This window comes from Triturus cristatus, chromosome 6, assembly GCF_964204655.1.
Source record: "Triturus cristatus chromosome 6, aTriCri1.1, whole genome shotgun sequence".
NCBI classification, from domain to species: domain Eukaryota; kingdom Metazoa; phylum Chordata; class Amphibia; order Caudata; family Salamandridae; genus Triturus; species Triturus cristatus.
In genome coordinates this window covers 433450781-433475017 of record NC_140589.1, presented here as the reverse complement: position 1 = coordinate 433475017, position 24237 = coordinate 433450781, and the positions used below count along the sequence as shown (strand labels likewise).

At 49.0% G+C, this 24237-nt stretch overlaps 1 protein-coding gene across 1 annotated transcript in view; it reads right to left on the bottom strand.

Annotated features, from left to right (window-relative positions):
- The window catches only part of LRRC1 (leucine rich repeat containing 1), a 579559-nt gene extending 557116 nt beyond the window's left edge, over positions 1-22443 (bottom strand). The window contains exon 1 of the mRNA XM_085610853.1: positions 21858-22443. Within this exon, the coding sequence (XP_085466979.1) occupies positions 21858-22016 (159 nt within the window). The 5' untranslated portion in view covers positions 22017-22443. The remainder of the gene's footprint in view (positions 1-21857) is intronic.
- Positions 22444-24237: the final 1794 nt, after the last annotated feature.

Here is a 24237-nt window from a genome sequence, read left to right as displayed (position 1 = left end):
GGGCGGACGCCCTCCCACGAGAGGCGCCGCACGGAGAGTGACCAGGGTGGTGGACGGCGCGCTGGCAACAGAGGAGGCAGCCTGGAGTGCTACTTTGCAGAGGTGAGACACTCCCGCCCGGGGCACTGGACGCTGAGCCGCCGGGAGAGTGACCCCGGCTGTGGGACTGGCCCGTGCACCGAGAGGGGCCAGCAGGGACCTTGACTGGCCGCAGACTCCTTAGAGCGCTGGAGGGGGGCCGGTTGCCGCTTGGGACTGTGGCGGGGCCCCTGATCCTTCCGCTGACTTAGACCAGGTGGCTGGGCCCCGGGACTGACTTGGGGCCGGGTGCCGGCGCGGCTTGGAGGGCCCGCGGCGGGTCGCGTGCTTGGCACCGCCCTGTGAATGCCGACCGCTCAACAATACGCGATGGGCCGGCTACGAGATAAGACGCAGCAGGGTCAGCTACGGGCCGGGACCACGGACCCCGCGCAGAGTCGGCCGGGGGGAGACGCGGAGTCGCAGGCGGCGGCCCTCTCGACCAAGATGGACACCATGCTGGCGGCAGTGGAGCGGCTCGGCGCCACCCTGGACCAGACGCGGGCGTCCCTGGAAACGAGGATGGACAAGGTCACGTCTGACTTCACCCTCCTCCATGCTGACCACCGCAAGCTGGCCGAGAGAGTGGAGTCGCACGGCCAGGCGCTCAAAGAACTACAGCCTACTGCGCGGAGCCATGGCGCGGCGTTGCAGGATGTACTAGATCGGGTACACGCGCTTGAGGACAGGGTTGACGAGGCGGAAGGACGCTCGAGACGCAACAACATCCGCGTGGTGGGTCTCCCGGAGGGAGTGGAGGGCAGGCACCCGGAGCAATAAGTTGAGACCTGGCTGAGAGGCCTCCTGCCCCAGGGGGCGTTGTCTCAACACTCTGTGGTGGAAAGGGCGCACAGAGTGCCGGCGCAGAGACCCCGACCGGGGGCCCGACCCCGACCGTTCCTCTTCAAGCTCCTCAACTACCGGGACAGGGACGCGATCCTCGGCGAAACTCGAAGAACTGGGGACCCGACCGTGGGCAGTAGCCGAGTTATGCTTTTCCCTGACTATACCGCAGCCGTCCAGCGGCGACGCAGTAATTATATGGCGGTGAAGCGCCAGCTGCGAGAGTTGGCTCTCCCTTACTCCCTGCTGTTCCCGGCCCGCCTGCGAGTAGTGATAAAGGAAGGGACACGCTTCTTCGACTCCCCGGAAGACGTGTGGGACTGGCTGGAGGAGTCGGGACAATGGACAGGGGCGAGGCCTGCTGGCCCGGAGGTCGACGGCCGCCCGGGGAGGCGATCCAGGAGACGAGGGCGCCGTGGGGCGCGGCGAGAGGCGCAGCTGGGACCAGTGGCACCTAGCCCGGAGAGGATCCGGATGGAGCGGCAGGGAGCGCTGGAGGCAGTGGCGACGCTTGGGACGCCGCCCGCCGGTGACCGTCTGGACGCCTGCACGCCCGCGGGGGCGGGAGCAAGTGGGGCGTCGTCCCCGTCCACAGTGGTCTCGGAGGACTTGCTCCTGCCGGTGGTGACCCCGCAGACGGCGGACCTAATTGCGTGACCAGCTGGCGAGCTGCCGAAGGTTTGATAACTGTTGCGGGCACTGCCCTGGGGTCACGTGGCGGCCTTGGGACTGTACTGGTCGGATCCGGGACCCTGGACCCACTTGGGGGGGCAGAGGGCCTAGAACTGGAAGAGCCTGGCCCTGCGGGGGTGGGCTGGGTGATATATGTGCGTCCCCTACTATTGCAGCTGTGGCAGCCTCCCGTGGGGGGCTCACATTGGACCTACACGACGGTTCAGCTCCGGACCTGATTCTGCTCCTTATTCTTCCAGTTGGGATAGGGGAGGGGTATGAGTCCCAGAGGTTGTTACGATTGCACGGACCCCATTTGTTCTCACACAACAATAGCCTAACTTTACTTGGCGTTCTAGAGGTTTGGACGGATGCCCCGTTGGGAATACGCCCTGATTGTTATATTGTTCATGTTGGTTCTATTGTTTATCTGGCAGCGCGCTAATATGCTCCCCCCCGGCTGCGGTCCCCCCCTCTCCCTGGTGGGGGCGTCCTGGCCCCAGTCAGGCTTGCTCATCTCGACTTGTAATGACACACACTAATATTGTGACCTGGAACATACGGGGCATGCACACACCGTCCAAGCGCTACGCCATCTTCTCCTATCTGCAGCGACACTCAGTCGGGATTGCTCTCCTACAGGAGACGCACATGTCCTCGACGGAATTGGGCAGGCTTTCCCGGCGCTGGAGGGGACACACGTATGGCACTGTTTATTCGGCGCACGCGCGGGGCACGCTCATCTGGGTGCGAGCAGGAGTTCCTTTTGTCTGCACGGAGGTGGTAGTGGACCGGGAGGGGAGGTACACCTTGGTGCGGGGGAAGTTAAACGGCCAAGAGCTGTTGCTAGGCTCGTTGTATGTGCCCAACGTGGATCAGGCCTCTTACTTGACGCGGTTGACGCAGCTCCTACACCCTTATGCTGGGCTCCCCTGGCTGCTGGGAGGGGATTTTAACATGGTGCTAGACGTCCAGTTGGACCGATCCTTCCCACCCCTCCGCGCCACGGCGGTGGAATCTAACGCCCGGGCGTTGGGGGATTGGCTCACGCACTGGTCACTGCAGGACTTGTGGCGCACACTTCACCCGACGGACAGACTGTACTCCTACTATTCGGCGGTCCATGATCTCCATGTGCGACTGGACAGGGTGGTGGGGACCCAGTCGTTGCTCCCGCTTATCGAACAGTCGGAATATCTGGGGCGGACGCATTCCGACCACAACCCCCTATGGCTCCGGATCTGCTGGGTGGCGGACCGCCCGCCGGTGCCCACCTGGCGACTTCAGCCGAGCGCCCTGGAGGACCCGGAGTTCCGCTCCTCCCTTGGTACGGCCGTCCTGGCCTACTTTGATGCCAACGAGGGGACGGCGAGCAGTGCCTTGGTGGAGTGGGACGCCCATAAGGTGGCCATCCGTGGGCACTGCCTGGGGGCCCAGTGGAACATACGAAAGGCCCTATCGGACTCCCTAGTGCGCCTCGAAAACGACCTCCTGCAATACGAGAGGGAAGGAGAAGGAGGGGGCAGGCACTCGCGCAGCCTGGAGGATCTCCGCGGGCAACACGCGGAGCTCCTGGAGCGGCTCCGCTGTCATAATTATGCGGCGCACACCGCCAGAACACACGCCAGGGCGGATAGGGCGGGCCGACTGCTGGCCTGGATCATCCGGCAGGAGGATCGCAGGACCCCGATCGGAGCAATCCGTGGGGAGGATGGAGTGTTGGTACACACGCAGCGGAAAATACACCGGGCCTTCGTAGGCCATTACAAACGTTTGTACGCGGCTCAAGGGACGGGCCCCCGGCACCTTCTCGGGGAGTTTTTAGCTTCCATACGCCTACCCGTGGCTACCAGGGAGCATAACGTGGCACTCAGTAGCCCCCTTTCCCTAGAGGAAATCGGGGAGGCGATCCAATCGTTAGCGACGGGCAAAACTCCGGGACCGGACGGATTGCCCGCTGAGTACTACAAGGCATACCGCGAGACCCTGGTGCCGCTGCTGCGCGACCTTTACAGCAAATCGCTGGAAGAGGGGTCGCTCCCACCCTCCATGCGGGAGGCGTTCTTAGTCTCCCTACCTAAGCCGGACCGCAATCCCACAGCCCTGGGCTCCTACCGCCCCCTGGCGATGCTTAACGTCGACTACAAGATACTGGCGAAGGCCCTGGCGGAGAGGTTAGCGCCGGTGGTCCCGCACCTAGTGCACCCTGACCAGAACGGGTTTGTCCCAGCGAGGTCCACGTCGCTCAATCTCAGACGATACTTTCGGGTGGCCGGTGAGGCAGTGCACAGATGGCCCAGAGCGGGGTGCCTCCTCCTCGACTTGGAGAAGGCGTTTGACTGCCTGGAGTGGGGATACCTGTCCACGGTGCTGTTGCAGTACGGACTGGATGGGGACTTCCTCCGGATGGTTGATCTACTTTATAGGAACCCCACGGTCCGTGTTCGGTTGGGCCCTCATGTCTCGGAGGCGGTGCCGGTGGGCCGGGGCACCAGACAGGGATGTCCCTTGTCCCCACTGCTGTTCGCCCTGGCGATGGAGCCCCTAGCGGAGGCTCTGCGGACGACCCTGGGCGATGGGATACCACTGGGAGACGCAGGTCACCAGGTTTCGCTTTATGCGGACGATCTGCTGGTGTACGTCAGAGACGTAGGTAGTATGCCGGAGCGCCTGGCCCCGCTACTGCGGTCATTTGCCACCATTTCAGGGCTTCGCGTAAACGCGGGTAAATCTTGCCTATATGCTTTCAGCGAGGAGACTGCGGACCCGGGTTACAGCCTGAATGGCACGCCGGTGCAGTGGAGGGGCGGTACCTTCCGTTACCTGGGGATACACATTTATCGATGCCCAGTTGACTTGTTTGATGGCAACCTGGGGAGGGCGGTCACGGCACTTGGGTCACAGGTGGCCTTCTGGAATACGCTTCCGCTAACCACCACGGGCAGGGTGGCGCTCGCCAAAATGGTCATGCTCCCGCGTCTACTATACTACTTTGTCAACCTGCCACTGTACGTTCCGCCCGCCTTCTTTGGCAGGCTCAACCGGATGCTGCGGGACTTTGTCTGGGGTAACGCCAGGCACAGGTTGGCGCTAGCAAAGCTTTTCCTTCCGACGGACAGAGGTGGGCTGGCGGCGCCCTGCTTTGAGCATTACTACCTGGCGGCGCAGCTGCAATGGATTGCCCGCTGGTTAGCCGACAGGGGCAGGGATGACACGGCCGCGGGGGCTGCCCCCTACTCATTAGAGCGCGTGACCAGGCTTTTCCACCCTCTGGCAGCGGTGGCGGGGCCGATGCCGCTCCTCCTGGCGGTGGCGCACAGGTGCTTTAAGAGGGCCTTGTACCTCACGCGTGCGGTGGTGCCATACGCGCCAGCGATACCCTTAGAGGGTTCTCCTGGGGGTGGGGGGGGTGCTCGCGGCCCCCGTGCTGACAGACTGGTGGGCGGCAGACGTGCACACGCTGGGCGACCTATACAGGGATGGTGAGCTGATCCCGTACGAGACCTTGGTGTCGGAGGACGGGCTCCCACCTGGTGGATTCCTCTTGCACCGCTCACTACTGGCGAGCCTGACCGCCAAATGGGGGAACATGGCCGCGGAGCCTGCCCAACACCTGACCATGCAATATCTGCATGTCATGGGACGGGGCGGGCACTTGGTCCGCTGGTTTGCCGCCTCGCTACGAGAGCACACGGCGGTTGATCTGGGCCCACTTCGTGGCAAGTGGGAGCTGGACCTGGGACGGCCGCTGACGGACAGGGAGTGGGAGAGGGTGCTCAGGAGCCCAGTGCGTATCCCCCGCAATCTGCGGTTTCGCCAAATTCAGCTGTTCATAGTCCACAGGGCCTACCTCACACCTGAGCTGATTAACAGGTACTTTCACCGCGTGGATGCGTTTTGCCCCCGGTGCCGCGAGCTGGGGGCGGGGTTGCTACACATGCTGTGGAGCTGCCCTGTGCTGCACGACTATTGGAGGGCGGTTAGTGAGCAGCTGCAAGGGAGTGTGGGGCGCAGCGTTCCCTTTGACTGGCCCGAACATATCTTACACCAATTCACCAGATCGCCCAAAGACAAGGTCGTGTCCAGATTTCTGGACCTGGGGCTCGTGGTGGCGAAGCGCCTCATCACCAGGAGATGGAAGGCGCCTGACCCGCCGCACGCGAGGGCCTGGAGTTCATCGTTTCAGGCATGGGCCAGAGCGGAGGGGACGGCCATCCGCAGGGAGGACACACTGGGGCTGCGGAGGGAGCCCATGGCGGACCGCTGGGAACAGTTGCTTGCCGAGTTCCGGCGCTCGATGGGGGAGGGCACCACAAGCGGCAGGGATGAGGCCAGGCAGGACGGCAATGGAGCAAGCGGCGACGTAGTGTAGGCAGCCTCGCTGGCGAACCAGTGGGGGCCCCCATTGTCACAGGTCCACTGGTGAGGCGGTAGGGAGCGATTGGGGATACCTGCGCCTATTGGAGTTTGGAGGGGTGCCCCTGGGGGTGTGGGGGAGGGGGGGGTCGGGGGGAGGACTGGGGGGTGAGAGCACACCAAACACGTTAATACACACGCTGCCTTTGTTATGGGTTCCTTCCTTTGTATTGCATGTCACTTTCTTGATTATATCGACGCCTCAGTTGTATTGGCGAGTCTAGTTTTTCTGTACGGCTCCATTGCTGGTGGGGGGTGGGGCTGGCCCCTTCTAACGAGATGACATCTGAACTCCTAAGGGTGAAGGGACTGGGCCTCGGGGGGGCGGGGGTGGGCGCGCCAGCAAACACCTGACTGTTCCCCCCCCCCTCTCCCCCCGACAGTTGGCATGATTCACCAGTATGTATAGATTTCTGACTTGATGTCTATGTAATGTGATGCCGTATGATATGCTTATGTATTATGATCTAAAAACTTAATAAAACAGATTTGACAAAAAAATGGTCTTTTTTTAAAGACCTGTGAAGTGCTCGGGTGCGGCTGTGTGTGCGCCGCGAGGCTGTCTCATCCCGGGCTGCCACACGCGACGGAGGGGGAGGGGGGGGGGGGGGGGGGCTGAAGCCCTGTGAGTCCAATTGGTGTTGCGCGCCTGCTGTCAGCAATTGCGTGATCTGTATACAGTACCATTGCTAATGGTTTTTGGTGTACTCTAATGAAGAATGCACGCAATCATTGTAGGTTTCCTGCACGCAATCTGATGCTTATGTATGTCCCATAGCCAGGACCTGTCCAAGAGAATAGTGCCGTACAACTCAAAGTTGAACATTTACAAAACGATATCCTTTGTAGCAACAGGTATATGTTAAAAGCTGTACAACAACCCTATCACAGCTCAGACCTTTTGGACCGGTACATGCAAGCCTGAGGAAAGTTGCTGTGATGACTGATCTCGGACAAATGTTAAGACTGCAACGCCTGGAAGGGAAGGGGTTAATATTACTGAACACAAGAGCGAATAGTGCTAGAATAGGCTACTAGGGAACTACATTAAACACCAAACAAAAGGGGAGAGGGAGCCCCACTGTTTCAAGATAACTACAGATTGAGAACTTCATAGTGAAAATGTACAAGCAGGATTAGCAGCACGCCCCTCGCAATGAATGAAGAGGCAACATACACCGCATCTGCTATTTTCAGTGAAATGTGACGAACAGATATGTATTTCTGTAATGTACGATTTGTGCTTTATGCCTAGATGGTTCCGACCTACAAATGTTTTGTAAATTTTACGTCAGCCGATATAAAGTAATGATTTCCTTTTTTAATTAAGCAGTAATTTTGCAGGAGCTCTTAAAAGTAATTTAGCGAAAAGGCAAAGCTCCGCTCCACATAATAAGCGTCGAACTCCCCCGGGATGGGTAGAAGAGACGCGGCCTCTGGTCCGCCGGCTGCTCGTTAAGTGAAGCCACACTGGACGTCGGCTGTCCATCCATCAATATCGATTTTTCAAACCACGCTATAACTGAGTAAATCTGAAGATGTTGTTTAAAATTACAAATCAGCATGGACTATGCACACTTGTAACAATGAACCGTTATTATACTGCTACGTTAGCTTGTGAAAGAAAGTTTATCACCATAATAAATCTATGCTGTTTCCTACCTGTTCACTTGACAACACGTTTTAAACAAATGAAACGGGCTGCTTTGTTTTCACCCACCATCAGTGGCGTGACGCAAAATCATGGATCATCCCTGCGGAATATGGAGGAAGGCAGACTGCTCCAGGAGACCCCGATCTCACGGATATTCACAGGCCGTGGGATGAATGGGGGGGGGGGGGGCGAGGGGTCGCCTGCAAGGTGGGGAGGGGCTCCGGTGACGCCACTTCCCACCTTGAAAGATCACGTCAATTAGGCGCACAAAAACGAAGCAGCTAATCAACACACCCATTCATTTCTACTGCAGCTCTAAGTCAAGAAATAAAATAAAAAATCCACAAAAATCGAAATAAAGTTAAGTGCAACCAACAATCATTAACAATAAGGTACAAGGATGATCATTTTGGATTTTTTTTGCCAAGACATCATCGTCATCATTGCATAACTAGACCGCAGCGTCAGAGAGGATACCCTCTACCAATAAAGGAGTTCAGCGGGTTGCACTTCCACTAGACCTCAACGTGCTCAGGAATGAGTTGAAAGAGGTGGTGTTCGCATAGTAAGGATCACTCACGCCCTGCGTCTATCAAATATTATTATAAAATGGTACAAATAACCCCAGATATACACAATGGAATTTGCTACAACGTAAGTTTACATTTTTACATTCTTTAACATGCAAGCATACTGGTAAAAACTGGGTTTTTTCCACGAGGAGAGGGAATGTTTTCATTATTTTTAAAAATGAGAAATTACAAAACAAATTACAGCTTGCTGGTACATCCCAGTATAGCAGAGCCCACTTTATATCAGAGTACCTGCACCGCTCACGTGTCTGTAGAAAAACATCTTGTAATGTTTAAGTAATTTACATAGGAGTTAGAAAGAAAAGTCCAAATTGTTCCCTATAATTTGGGATCAGCACCAGTCACAAGAATAACCTGCATTCTTTTCAAAACATTTAGGTAATCTCCCAACCGCAGTCCAGCGAAGGTGTGACATCTTCTTAGACATCCTCCACAGCCCTCAAGGGTCAGTCAGGGCAGATCTCAGTATGTGGGCTTGACCCACGGGTCACAGTCTCTCTAGTCCTGGCAACGACTGAAATGTTTGGCAATTTAGCACCGACGCACGGGTCGCCACTAAGGCGTGCACAAGTCTTGGTACACTGGTCACACAATTACTTTAATAGTCACCCCCTCTTGACATATGTGGTCACCCAAACGAGGCAGTACGCGCCTGACACTCCCCGCACCGCGCTCGATGCGTGGTCTTGGAAATCATGCAGGCGCTGGTGATCCAGGCTAGGTGGTCTTGGTTTCCCTGAGTAATTACCTCTCAACCATTCAGAAGATTAGCAGGCCTTGGTCCTCAGTACTAGTCACAGGCAAAAGTCTTGCGGAGCTTCCCCTTCTCACACAGCCCATCTGGCAGCTAACAAATTTTGGGGTTTCAGCCGCCCCTTCTTATATCCCTTTTCCAGACACCAAATTTAATTTAGGGTTTGAGTCTTTGAAGTTTTGTGTTAGGATTATGATTCTTTTGCAGTGTATATTTTTTCTTCTCTTCTTCCCTCTTTAAAGGTTGTCTGGCAAAGCAGGAAAGAATCTGAAGTTGATAGACCCACAACACAGTTTATGGAGGTGGCCAGAGTTCACACCTGATGTCAGCTACATAGATACATGCCTCAAAAGGTTAATTCTGGGCTTCCAGCCTTACTCTATTATTCTCTTATCAGCCCATCTCCTTTCCGAGATGTCCCTGTCCCTTCCTGGTGATCTATCATCATATAAAAGAGCACCCTTTTAAAGTGTAAAGAGGAGTCTCTTCCTCCATTGTCCAGTGTGTGTTCCACCCAGCTCACAGGAATGCAGCAGTACACAAATCTGTTGGTGGGGGGAGAGAAGGAAAGATTATTCTACTCCACGTCTTCATCAAACAGGCCTATGCCTCCCAAAATGGAACCCAGGGTCCTCCATTTAATGTGCAATTGCAGGCACACTTGTACTCTGAATACTTTCACAGCACACATACTCTCCAGTACCATTACCTCCATGCATTGTGCCACTACAGAAACACATTCAGTTTGTGCGCACTACTTAGTACTGCAGCTTTTCTGTATTGTATCAGTGTGTGCTATTTGCAAACACAAACACTGCCAGCACACACTTGCCATGTCGGCACTGCACAACCCTTTACCCTTCATTTGTTGTACTTCGCACAAGCACACTTGCACAAATACATTTCTATTGCATATGTACTGCACAACAATACATCTTTCTGTAATGTATTCCCCACAGGCATATACACAACCAGTAGTGCTCTCTCCCTGTACTGTACCCTTCCCAGGCACACATACATTAAGCATACAGCCACCACTCCTGTGCTGTACAGCACTACAGCTACTGGATGTAGGTCAAGGGTGAGTTAAGCACACAGCAACAGAACTTTAAAAAAGGTGAGTGAGTCTGTTGGCCTCACTCCGTGGCACAGGGTAAAAATGACCCGTTCACTTCTACTGATCACTACACGGTATGTTACCACCAATGTGCTTATGCGGCTTACCTCTTGGTGAAGATAGTAGACTTCCTTCACTATGAGGGTAGCGCTTTGGGCCCCCCTCCTGGATCAACAAGACAGCAATCTATGAGACAGGCCTATGTCATGGTATACACGATTGATCCATGTTTGCCTATGACAACAAAAATCTGCATTAGAGATCCAAACAACAGAACGCTTGGGCACTCAGGGCAGTAGTAGGTCTTACCATGCAGAGGATGTTTCTGTCCCAAGACCCAGCCTAAAATCAGGATTGTGGGTAACTGTTGTCATCTTGGAGACAAATGTGTTGGCTCCAATCTTTCTTGCTTCTGGTGCCAATATTCTAGAAAAATCAATGCCTATTCTGAGAGGCTGTTGCTCCCAGATCTAGCTCTAGGCAGGGGCCATAAACAATAGCGCATGGGAATGGAAGAAAACATTTGTTTCGCATGTACCCAAGGTTTATCCCTGGATTGTAATTGCTTTCCAGTGCAGAGTGTAGTGGGGCAGCTTGAATGTATGCCTCTAAATTGGGGAATCACAGTCCTGCCTCCCCTGCATTAGATAATAGTGCACATTTAAAAATCTCTTGCAGCTATATTCTTTCAGACAAATATTAATAATTTCTTTTAGATTTGGTCAACAACTGTCTTAATGAATCTTATTGGCAGTGCCTGCTCTGTATCCAACAATCTTGGAAGAAAATAAAGATTTACCCTTACAGATTTACCCATCCAGGTTATCTTTAGCCATCTTTAGATGTCTTTGTATAATGTATGCAAGAATGAGGGAATACAGCATAGATATACTTCAAAAACCTCACGGGTAGGTATATGCCTAGGTATTTAATAGGTTGTTTTGTCCATGTATATCCTTTGTTTATCAATAGCATTTTACATTCATTTAAGTGCGTTATTCCGATCCCTTGTGACTTGGTGTACTTTTTTTGAATCCCCAGACCTTAACAAAGAAGGTCAACTCTGTCATTAGAGGAGGAAGAGGTTCTTGCAGTTCTGTGATAAAGCAGAGGATGTCATTGGAAAAGAGAGCCAAATAATGTTCTGTATGGCATATGGTCATTCCTTTAATGCTGGGATTTCTAAGATTTTTCTGGACCAAAGGTATCACTGACAAAGCAAAAATCAGAGGCAACAATGGGCTACACGGCCTTGTTCCTCTTGTTATTGATGTTGTCGTTGAATACCAACATTCATTTTTGTGATGGTGCCCTGATGTTGGACTAGGTAAACTTCCCAATCCTCAGGCTCATGCCCATCTTGGTCACGACTTGTTACTCAGCGCCAGTCAGCCATTTCAAAGGCCTTCTCCCCATCAAGCAAGGTAAGGTCCATTTTGTACTTTCTTCTCGGTTTATATTAGTGTTATGGATATGCTCAGTCTGTCCCTTAATGCGACCATCTTTTATGAAGCCTGGCTACTGTGCCGATATCCTTTGGACAAGTAGGCCTAGCCCCTTGAAAAAACAAACCCTTTGGCTGCCAGTTTACAGTACAGATCTGTGAAAAGTTGGTCTGACACTAAAGCAAGATGTCTATTTTACGTGTATATGGTTAAAACGTGTATATATGGTTCATTAATTAAGGGACGTGAGGGGAGGATTCTAGCAGAGAGAGCAGCAAGCAGCTGGTCGGCCCGTCAGGCGAAATAGACTGGGACTCCGTTTTGCCAACACAGACGCAGACACCGTCACCACAGCTGCCTCGCCATTCCTGCAGGTTCTGTTCCTGCCTTTCCCCTGCCAGCGCCAAGAGTCACTGCGAGGTATCAATGGGTTGCTTGTGGGTGCAGGCCCGTTATCACAGCCCGCGGCCACACCCATTTCCGTTCCACACTGCCATTGAGCCATCTCGGTAATTGTCGCCTGTGGAGCCTGGTGTACAGTGTGCAGGGAGGGGGGATTCTCGGCCTCCCTAAACCCCAGCCGCTCAATTGGGGTTAGGCTTCATTTAGGATCCAGGAGCATCAGGTGGAGCTTCAAACAAAGCTGTGTCCCCTGCACTTTCAAGCTTTTCGTCAAAGGCTCAAGGGAGCAAGGGATCAGCCTTTAAGAAGGGGAAGATCACCTGATAAGGACACAAAGCCAGTCAGGACTCTGTAAGAATTTAATACGCCTGCACTTTAACCAACATATCTGTATCTCCAATATCAACCAGATCACATGATTCCCAGGAGCTCTTGGAACTTGCCACTTACTACAAGCCTTACCGGTGAACCAGGGGCACGCTGTTGTTGCTGGGTGCCGACCGCTGCCCATCGCGTGTTGGGGGGCTACACTTCCCATCATTCTGTGCGGCGCGCCTGCCGCTGATGATTATATCCTACGCGCCAGGAGGCGCATAAGAAGCTGGACTGGGCTGGGCAAATCCCCTAACACTCGGTCTTGGGAACCACGAATTGGACACTTGCAGGAAGGTACTGTAAATTGAGGGTCATATATATATATATATATATATATATATATATATATATATATATATATTGCTCTGTACCGGTTGTCTCTTGTCGTATGTATTAATAACTGAGGAATGGAGAAACGTAAGAGAGCAGTGGGGACATTAGATGCATTCTTGGTAAGGGCAGAATCACTATTGATCCACGAGATTGAACTAACTGAGCGACGTCTTTCTTTGAATCCATTAACCTAAAGAGGCAACCATTCAGCAGACACTCAGGATGTTGGCATGGGTGTTAGAGTGGATGATGGCTTGTTTACTAAGTCCCCCATTAAGGCTTTACCCCCGTCCCACTCTCCTTTTTCTGCTTCAACCCTAGAACCAGCGCCAAAAGTGGTGGTGGGTAGAGCTACCAGGACTAGGGTACCGAAAAATGTGGTAGCACGAAAAACGGAAGTTTTGCCTGCAAAAAGAAAACGGGGACCACCTACAAAGAAATCTAAAATTGCAATGGCCACCCAAGCAACGGACAGGTTAGATATAGAACACGACGTAATTACATGTCAAACCAAAAGTATTTCCGTTGGCACACAGACAGACACGGTTCATGTGTTCCTTGATCATAGCTGGGGTAACACCAGGGAAGTTGCGACAGGAATCAATGACACAATCAATAGTGTAACTGCTGGTGTAATGGTCAATGATGTCCAAGACACTTTTAAGAAGGCTTCACACAGCTTTGGGACAAATTGAACCTTCTGGAAGAAGCAATAAAAAACTTAAGCTATAGTAAGGAGGGCAGAATGGTGGAAGAGCAAAACTGGGGAATTTATGAGAGGGAGGACAAAACCACACACCACAATAGGGAAGCACAGGGTGGTAAATCCATTGAACCAACGCATGTTAGTATGGGAGATAGGTCGCAGGAGGCACCAATTGGTTCTAATCCTTTAGGTAAATGGAGCAATTGTACAGTACGCTCCAACGCAGACAGGGGACAAGACACACGGACCCCTAGGACGATCCATATTTCTAGCAAAACTGCCATTAATGATCAACTAAAGCCCAATTTGGATATCCTAAACCTGCCCGCTGCTTCATGCCCATATACGCTAATATTAGCTGGCGTCCCCGCTCTTAGAATGACAGTGAGAAAGTTGGGAAGACCTACGGAACAAAACTATAGATTGGTTAGCCAAATACAAAAGTTTTCAGCTAGCAGATACTAAGGAGATACTAATGGTCCGTAGGGTAGGCTGGATAGGTCACTCCAGTAAAAATATAAATGGAGATTGTATAGTGGTACATTTTCACAGGCCCCAGTTGGTTCGCCACATTTTGAATAAAACTGAGACAACACACTTGACGAATACCAACATCTGTACACTTCCATTAGGGTTTTTCTATAGACCACAGCCATGGTATTCAAACACTAGGCAGTATCCTGTGCCACTGATAAATAGATACTATGCATTGTCAGACTTGGACGGCCAAGACTGGCAATTATTCATACCTCAAGTATCAGGTTCACTGGCAACTGGGTTACAAACTCAAGAGAAGGGGCTTGTTCTGGTCAATGCCATTAAATTGAATACCAATCATGGAGAGCCACCAAAGAATAACAGAAGGGACATTAGAAACCATCATATTAAGAACAATTTTGGTATAAAAAAAACGGATGTAAGGAACAAAGTGAGGTGAGCTGTGTGGGAGAGATAAAATTGATCTCCTGGAACACTGCAGGGCTTAGAAGGAACGTAGTAGATGTTGTATGGCAGGAATACATTGGGCAGAATGACATAATCATGCTTCAAGAAACTTGGGCCTTAGAACCCTTTTATAAAGTAGGCTACAAAACTTTTAGTAAATATGCTATCCCCTCAGCTAGAGCGAGGCTCTCAGGAGGCCTCTATCTGGGTAAAGGTGACTCTAGGCATTGATGTTAAATTAGTCGAAACTTGCTCGCAGGACATTTTGGGAGTAAAATTTTACACACTGGACAAAAAGGAAGTTTATATATTAAATATATACTCCAGACCACATCCCACAAGCAAGGAATCGAAGGTCATTGAGCAGCTAGACAATTTTTTAAGCTCGACCGAACCAAGAGCCCTGATAATTGTGGGGGGGGGGGGGGTTGATTTTAACCGTAAATACGAACCTACGGTTGGTCTAGAAAACATCTTTGAGGAAGATCTGGCTAATAATATCCCGCCTTTGGAAAGCATTCCGGCAGTGCCCTGTACAATAGCAGTTGCACAGCTATTAAGACTTGTCTCGGGGTACTGCCTACGAGCCTGTAATGGCAGCTTGCCCTCTGATAGTTCAAAAGCCCCCACATTTACTAGAAGTAATCTAAAGAGCCACATAGACTACATATTAATTGCGATTGAGTTGTGGTCCATGGCCCTTGACTTAGTAGTCGTTGATAGAACAGAGAGTAACCATTACCCTTTACGCCTGACATTGGCAGCCCATCTTTTCCAGTCGGTAACGCCAAGGCCCAGAGAAGTGGAGGTTTTAACATTGATCCTCTATTAAGTAACAACCGTAGAGCTTTAAAATGGCCCTTGATAGGGGGAAATGAAGCGGCAATTAAGCAGATCTATGAAACGTTTGCAGATAGGGTCTCTCGGTATGTAGATCGACCTGTTTTAGAAATTGCGATTGTGGAAATTCACTGTAAATTAGTCAAAGACCTGTTACCCATATTGAGTAAAATCCCCAAAAAATGTAAAAATGGGATCACAGCCGCCACGGAGTTGAAAAGCCCGTGGTATAATAAAGAATGCCGTATTGTAAAGAACGAGCTTATCTTGGCTTCAAAAACCCAAAAATATAGTGGCCTTAAGGGAAAAAAGGGATGAATATAAGCAATTACTAGCCTTGACTAGGAAAAAATGGGAGGATAACATTTGGGCAGAATTACTTGTAGCAGCCAAAGCAAAAGACCAAATTGGATTTTAGCGTTTGATATCACAGGGTAACAAGAAAGGAAGATGTAGTAAAGACCTTTTCCTAGATGCAAATACCTGGGTAAAACACTTCTCCGGTCTCTACTCCTCTTCCGCAAATGACATTGATTATTGCCCGCTAGATTATGAAATTACCCCAATTGAAGCCCAATTATCTTTTAGCTTGAAAGAAACACTGGTAGCTATAGATACAATAAAACCAGGAAAGGCTCCAGGTCCTGACAAAATACCTGGAGACCTATGGAAACATGATAAAGGCGTTTGGGGCCCCTATATTAATCTGTTGTGTAACTCTGTTGCCTCGGGTGCACCCCTACCAGAGTCTTGGAAAGGGACAGAGATTACCACCATTTTTAAGAAGGGCGATCGCCATAATCCCTCACACTATCGACCAATTAGTCTTATTGACATTTTACAGAAGATATATGCCAGGCAAATTTTAAATAAATTGATCAATTGGATTGAGGAATATAATATTTTATCACAATATCAGGCAAGTTTTAGAGCAAAGACCGGTACGATTGACCAGGTTTTTAGATTTCTTTGCATAGCCTGGAAATATATCAAATTTAGGAAGGGTCACTTGTATATCGCTTTCGTGGACCTAAAAGCAGCGTTTGACCTTATTCCCAGAAATCTCCTGTGGAAGTCCCTAAAGAATCAGGGGGTTCCGGGGAAAATTCTTCTACAAATAATAAGGTTACATGAAGACAACTGGGCAAGGGTTAGATGGGGCCCACTAGGTGAATTAACTGAACCAATTAAGGTTAAATAGGGGTGTAAGGCAGGGTTGCGTTTTAGCTCCCACTCTATTTTCATTGTACGTCAATGACATCCCTGAATACCTCTTGGGCCGTGATCACGATTCCCCCAGGCTAGGGGGGTGCCTGTGCCGGCACTCCTCTTTGCCGACGACACGATTTAGATTTCACAAACACCGAAAGGTTTGCAAGATGTAATAAACCTATTTGGGATATACTGCAAAGCCAAGGGGCTAGAAATAAATTCTATTAAAACCAAATATATGGCAGTTAACCCACACAAAACCTTTAGGGAAAATGTAACTGTGAATAACCAGAAGATTGAGTGTGTGCATGATTTTAACTACTTAGGTATTACTTTGGATTCAAAAATGACTTGGAGACCACAGCTAGAAAAAAGTAAAACCTTACTACTCCAGAACACTTTCCCATTAATTAGGAAAATAGAAAGTAGTTTATCCAAAGCAGTTTCACCCGCTCTCGAAGTATACAAATACAAGGCGCAATCGGCTTCACTGTACGGGGCAGAGCTCTATGGCCCCCTGACGAATGATACATTCAAGGTGGGTGAAAACAAGTTTCTCTGGAAAGTACTAAGCCTCCCGATACGTACACCGCTGACCCCTGTTCTGATGGATTTAAACTTTCACCGTGTGGATGACCAGGCTAACCTAAGACCCTTGCTGTTCTGGGTTCGCCTGTGGTGCACGGACGAGCTTGCACATTATAGAGTGGGGCTTGAGGAAATCCTAGGTCTTAATAAAAGGTATAGGCTTCACCTGGCTAAAGCACATACACAACTGGTTTTTGAAACAGGGACTTAGGCAATTTTGGGATAAGCCGTCTGGCCTGACTACGACTTCAAAAAAGCTTTTAAAGGAGACCTACTGGTCTGTTATACACGACTTTTCATCCCATTCTTCTACTGTGGGATCATTGACATCATGGTTCCTCCATATTAAAACAGTTTGGAAATTTGAGCCCTTCCTAGATGAAATACAGCCGCAGCTAGCTAAATCCTTATACCTTAAATATTGTTATGGTATTTTACAGATAAAGGGAAATACTGTGAAATGGGTGTCAGGCGAAGTGGAGGTGGGCAGATGTGCATTATGCGATTCAGGTGCAATAGAGAATGAATCACACCTGTTTTTCTGTCCAGCCCATTCACGATGTAGGAAGAAATGGATTAAACCCATTTGTCGTCTGCTTGGTATCAGATCCTGCCATGAAGCAGAAAGATTATTACAATCCGATACCACGCAAACAGTGGTTTTTAGTGATAGTAGGTATTTGTTTGGTGTAAGCTTGGTATGGAAAAGGGAAGGCTTGAAACTCTAGGCCGAAAAATTTAAAATCATATTGAACTTGGCACGTGCACTTTATGATTACAACATGAATTATATATTGACTTATACACCAGTATTTTAAAAAAAAATGTATTGAAGTAAGCTTTTATATACTATTTTAGAGGCATTTATTTAACTGTATAGTCGAATTATTTTTAATGTCCTGAAAAGTTTATTCCTCAAACCTGTTTATTAACTTTTTTTAATATAACTCTGTAAAATTACAAAAATGTATATACCTGGTTCAACATCTCAAAATTGGTTGTTTATTCCATGTAGAATCCAGTTAAACTAAATAGTATTGTATCTTATGCTCAATACGATGTATTGTGGAAATTCTTGTGTTTTATTTTAATAAAACCTTTTATGGTTCGTTTTACCGAAATAAAGAATAAATGAAATGAAAATGGTTCATTAATTCAAAGCATTTACTATTAGGGACAATGCTGTAAGGAAATGCAGTGAGCATTGCATTACTGACCGGCTCCAGCTCACAAACATGCATACGTCTGCACAATTAAACAATTTGAGACCACTTATAATGCTGCCAGATTACATGCATTAGCCTGTCAGCAAGATTGGTGATTTTTTGCTTTCGAAATAAAGGAATACACAAAAAAATATCCAACTTGAACTAGCATTTTGCTGAACTATTACGTACAGTCTCTCTGTACCACCAAAATGTGTTTAATATATATGACCCACAGACACTTTTTTTTTTTTTTTAAAGGAGGGACGGTCAGTGTAAAGCCATTATGAGCAATAAGGTAAAGGGCCAATATTTCAAGAAAGACAAAAAAAAGTGCACCCGGTGATATATGCCCTTGCATTCGTGCCAATTTAGGACTTTCAAAAATTAGAAAACTTTTACCAAAGTATGTTTGGAAACCGTACTCCTAGCAAACATATAAGTATTTTTTTTTCACATGAGCAACTATACATGCTCACAGATTTTAATCCTAACAGGCAGACTCAGCCCTTCTTCTTTCCAAGACTGATAACATGAGTACCATTGATTTGGGTAACAATTAGCCAAGAGACCCCTGGGTGAAAGTGCACCATCAAGAAAAACATGTATATGAACATGCTGTGTTATCTTATATTTGCTGATGCGAAAATCTGCTGTGCGATTGCAAATTCATCCTTTCTATATCCCCTTCCCCCCACCTGTGAATTTTTTTTTTTACTCCTGCTCTCGCCAGGAGTAACGTCCAACATTTTTTATTGTGGGAGAAGAGTAAAGGAGGAGTTGGTGAATACCCTTCAACGTGGAAGTTAGTAAGTGTGAACAGACTCACAGGGAATTCCAAATCTGGATCTACTGCATAGTCAGTGAGGCTATCAAAGCTCTGATATATAGAGAATGCTGAAGACTGCTGAAATGCCAGAAACCGGTCCTAGGAATCTTGTTTCCGGTCCAGGGAAGACATGGCTTGGCAGTTCGGGCTGGACTGTTCCCATGAGGCACAGGGTCAGACTGATTTGCATATGGCCATGTCTGAACTGGGGTGGCAGAGTGGGCTAAAGAACGGTGATGGATTAAACCCAGATCAGTTGACTGGGGGTGAGTGCTTGCAATGTTCAACACTCCGTCCATCATTTGCTTTGGTTTTTGCTTTGTTCGCCATATAGAGAATGCTGCCATAATTTGTCACCTCACTACTTGGCACCAGCAGGGACAAGTGGATTTTTTTTATTACATGGTCTGTAGTTCTCTGACAAATTGCGGACCAAGGGCAGGTAGATGTATTATAAAATTCCACACCCCTAAAGAAGGAAGGGGAAACAAAATATAGAAAAACAGTAATTGAGGAAGAAAGCATGGACGAAAAAGAAGTAGTAAGAGTATGATAAAAGGACTAGAGGAAGAGGCAATAAAATGGAACCAATACTAAGAAGTCTCGGGTATTCAGCGACCCCAGAATTCTGCAGCAAACGTGGCAGGTCTGGTAGGAAAAAGTTTGGGCCTGTACTTAAAAGCTTACAAATTCAGCACCAGAGTGTTCTGCTCTAAGCATCTCCTATAGGTGTGCATCAACAACCCCCACAGGTGAGCTGGGAGGTGCAATGGATTGAAGCGGTCAATGGGTATTGCAGTTTGCCCAGTTCTATACCATAAGGCATTACCCTTCCATAGTCATCTATATGACCATCCATAGACTGCTTGGGCGCAGACACATCAGCAAGAGTGGGTTTGCATCCACAAAGAGGGGCAGCAAAAATACATAAAGTATCTGTACAGTGGTAGCTGAATGGCGCATCTCTTGGAGCTATGCACATATACTGCTGCTAAAGTAGTATTTGCGGTTATCACTCGGGGAAAGCCCTGCAATGGCATCTACAAAGCACTCTATGCACTGACCATTTTGTTGGTTTAGTGACCATGCATGTAATTAATTACCAATAATGTTGGTGCGCAGTTTAGTGTACAATAATTAAGCATTTGGATTTTTTCACATTTCATATTTTCTCCAGAATAAATTTGTATTTTACAGTAAAATTTAATCTCTTTGTGACACGAAGGTGATCCCTGTGTGCCACATGACTCTTAAACCCATGTACACAGCAATGAGTCTAGTACGTGCGTATTGCTATTTCCAAAATCTATATCCGGTATTATGATACAAACGGTAAAGGCATATTCTTAAAGTACTACATAAAGATGTAGATGTTTCAAAGTGTTTCGTCACTTTTTGACTTGACACAAAGAGACTGAAAAGAAGAATATATCAGATTTCCACCTCCATGCTTGCCAATTGCACACCTAGTTTGCGGGCCCTGGCATTCATTTGCCAACCTAATGCACTCTGAAAGTTGTAGTCCTGGTTTGCAAGAGGTATGCCCAGGAATGAAAACTCTCCTGAAGACTTGGTACTAGTTGGAAATCCTGAGGAGGCCAGTCACTCAAGTGGCCTGTCTATTCAACTGCCTTAACTCTTTACCAGATTCCTCCCTACTGCACCACCTACCATTCTGTATCTCCGTACATTCTTATCAAGGTAGCAAAAGTGACTACATGACACTGACGTCGCTTATTTAGGAATAGAAAAAAAGAAAAATTCAAAATTACTTGTATTGCGTCGTCTAAAACTCAAGTACCGACTGAGCACATTTTCATGAGAGAGTTGAACAACATATTTGCATAATTATCATAGATATTAACGGGCCAATGCCTGAGAGTGGCTCTTTGTCAGTCTTCTTTCCAGTCTACAGCACTCGGCATGCTGGGACATGTAGTTTCACGATCCACGTAGCACAGGTATGAATCTGCAAGTCCCAGTGTGTTTAGTCCTGTTGACTTAAAAATCTTAACTCAATGCGATAATTCCGCAAGATATAGAAAGGAGGCACATCAGGAACGAAACATCGACAGTCAGTGCAAGGGTCGGCTAGAAGCGAAACGCTTCAATCAATTAAGCGTGGAGACACAAGCAAGGCTACCTTAATTATCATCGCAGCCAGGGGCGCTGGATGTCAGGCCCTACGCAGGCCTGCAGATGGTGGTAACATTTGATAGGCACACTGCTAGAATGTTGTGTATAGCAAAATAAGGTCCGGTTTCGGCGGTTTATGAGATAGGTGTGCGTTATCAGCAGAAAAATCCGCTGCACTCCCTTGGTTTTAAAGTAGGAAGTCGAATACTCCGACTTCGCTATCCTTAACCAATCCAACTCCTGACTCTAAAAAAAAAGTTGGAGGGCAACAGGTTCAATCTCTCGGTCTGCTTTGGGAGTTTTCCAATTGTAGGGGTGAGAAACTCAAGGGGGCAGTAATGATGAGAAGAGAGACAACCTGGGCATTCTTCATTTCTCTCAGGGGATTTTTTTCCAGCCTATTGAGTATTAACTTCTCTCCATGAGCCAAATTGCCCTCTGTAGTATTAGAAGGAAGAGAGTATATTTAAATAGAGGACCACTGAACTTACGTTAAAAATATTATTTTATAATCCAAACCTCTCCGGTGTCTCTTACTCCCCTCAGATATAATAACCCATTGACCGCTGCTGTTCTCTCGAATGCCCAGCTTCAGTCAGAGTGCTGCCCCCTAGCTCAGCATCACAGCCCTCACCTGGACACTTCCAGGCCAGCGACCTGCAGGCCTCCCCAGGTGACTGACCCTGGGGACGCAGGCCCTCCCCACCCCCTCACCTTGGGCAGCTCCCGCAGCTGGTTGGCGTCCAGGAGCAGCTCCTCCAGGCTGCGGCTGTAGCGATAGGTATCCTCGGGCACGGCCAGAAGCGAGCAGTGCCGCTTGTCGATGGTCTCGACGTGACGGTTGCACCGCCAGAGCGGGATACAGTGAAACATCCCCGCCCCTGTCCGGGGCAGGAGGCGGCACGGTCCGGAGCGCTCCTGGTGGGGCAGTGCAGGCGCCGCAACGTCTCCGGCCCCCAGCTTCTCGTGGGGAGCAGCGCCTCCCTGACTACTAACCCCCAGCCAGGATCGAGCATCGGGAGCCCCGGCTCCCTGACCGGCCCCTCGCTCTAGGCGGCGGTCACGCAGCCCTTGCGCTCCGCAGCACGCCCGCCGGGCCCTCAGCTACCGGTGCGGCACTGTGAAGCGTCCCTGTGCCTGGCTCCGGTAATTACCGATCCTGGCTGTGCTTCACCTGGGTGTTTTGTCCGCACTCTCGTTTCATTTCACTCCTGCTGAACGGGGCTGACCCGGAACACTGCCCCCTCCCCGCCCATCTCCCTCATTCCTGGTGACGTCACGGCTCCCGGCTCTGGTATCTGACCCCCGGGCAGTGAGACTGAGGATCAGCCCTCCCCGCCCGCTGCCAGTCACTGCTGGGCGCTCCCGCGCCGCTAGGAAGCCATGGGCGTGCGGCCAGCGCGCCAGCCACAGCGCCTTCGAAACCGGCTGAATCCACTGGATCTGACCCATTATACGGGACCCCAGCGGGTACAGGCCCCCAACACCCACTACACCAAGACCCCCAAGTGCGCAACAATGCTCTCTACACCGAATCCCTTATACACGGGACACTGTTCCCCACATATGGCCCCTTAATACAACATCAACAGGAACACGAAATGCTCTCGGCGATATACCTCCCTACGTCGCAGAACCAAACAATCCAATTGGGCCATCTATAAAATCCCCTTTCCCCAGTCACATTAGCCCGAACTCTACCCCCACACCATCTTTATGCACAGCATCATCGTGGTAGTTTTACTACCAACAAAGTGAATCGTGAAAGTAAACCACCCGTTCCTAGTCAGAGTACAACCCGCCCATTAGTAGAACTTGTGCACGCCCTTGTACTTGATGGAGGAGACCCACAAGGCGAGATCTCGTCAGACTGGACTTTGCCCGTTTGCCGCTGTCATTTCCGAGCCTTGTCCTTGTTGCGATTGCAAAGTCACTACAACTTCCAGCTTTGGGAAACACCTACTGGCTCACTCACGCACAAACACCATAATGGCTCTATCTAGGCGGTCGCCTCCCAGCAGGCACCAATGAGCACGGAAGGAGTGGGAAAAGTACACCGCCTTATGTGCTCATTCAATAGTGCAACAATTCCCTTCCCTTCGGAATGGCAAAAATAAACAAATACGAGGTTCATTAGCGTGGGAGTATGCGCTGCACTGTGTCGACATTCTTCAGCACTACAATAAAGCATTTCAAATGATACTCGGGTACAGGCATCATGCATGTGGAAATGTCTAGTGATCTGAAGCAGAGTTTAGCGCTTGTTAGCGCTTGTATTATGGGGCAGCTTGTTGTCAAATCTTCTTATCCCTATTGTCCTTTTGCTATGTTTGTAATTTTAGCAACCTATTCTTGTACCTGCCAGGTATTGTTAGAATGTGTTCATTTCATTTCATAAGGCTTTATTCGAACATTGAGTAAGTTCATAAAAGCACACAATACAACAAAAATTTGTTATAAATACAGAGGCAGAAAAATTCATCATGATAAAAAACATTTAAAAAAGCATACTTTTCCTAGCATTAATGGATTTAAGAAGAAAAGTAGCCGTATAAAAACATACTACCGGATGATGTAAATTAAAAAGTAAACACATACAGTCACGTATAGTTATAACTTCAAATTTTAAAAACAGGGGTTTCATAGATGCTTATACAATTGACAAAGCAGAAGAAAGTGCACAGTGCTTTGGGAGGTGGAGTTATCACATGGACATGGACCAACAGGATGTAAATTCAAAATCGGGAAGGCAACAAGGTTGTGGACAACTCCCATTCTAAATCTGGTCAACACAAACCGATGTGCCTTCCAAGTTATTTGAGACAGATAAGATTGAAAGCCCACAACTTCGTTTAAATCATGATAAAAAGTGTAAGATGAAAGATTGGAGCTGTTCTGATGTCTCTTGATAGCAGCCTGTTGTAAAAAACAATGCTTGAGATCAGATTTAGACAACATATCTGCCCCGTGATGATCCGCTAGGATGTCGATGTTAAAAACCACCCGAAAGCTATCAATAGCGTACTTCAACCACGGAATCCTTGTAAAATGATCCAAAGCAAGACAATCAGAAATGATAGCTCTGCACAAAGAA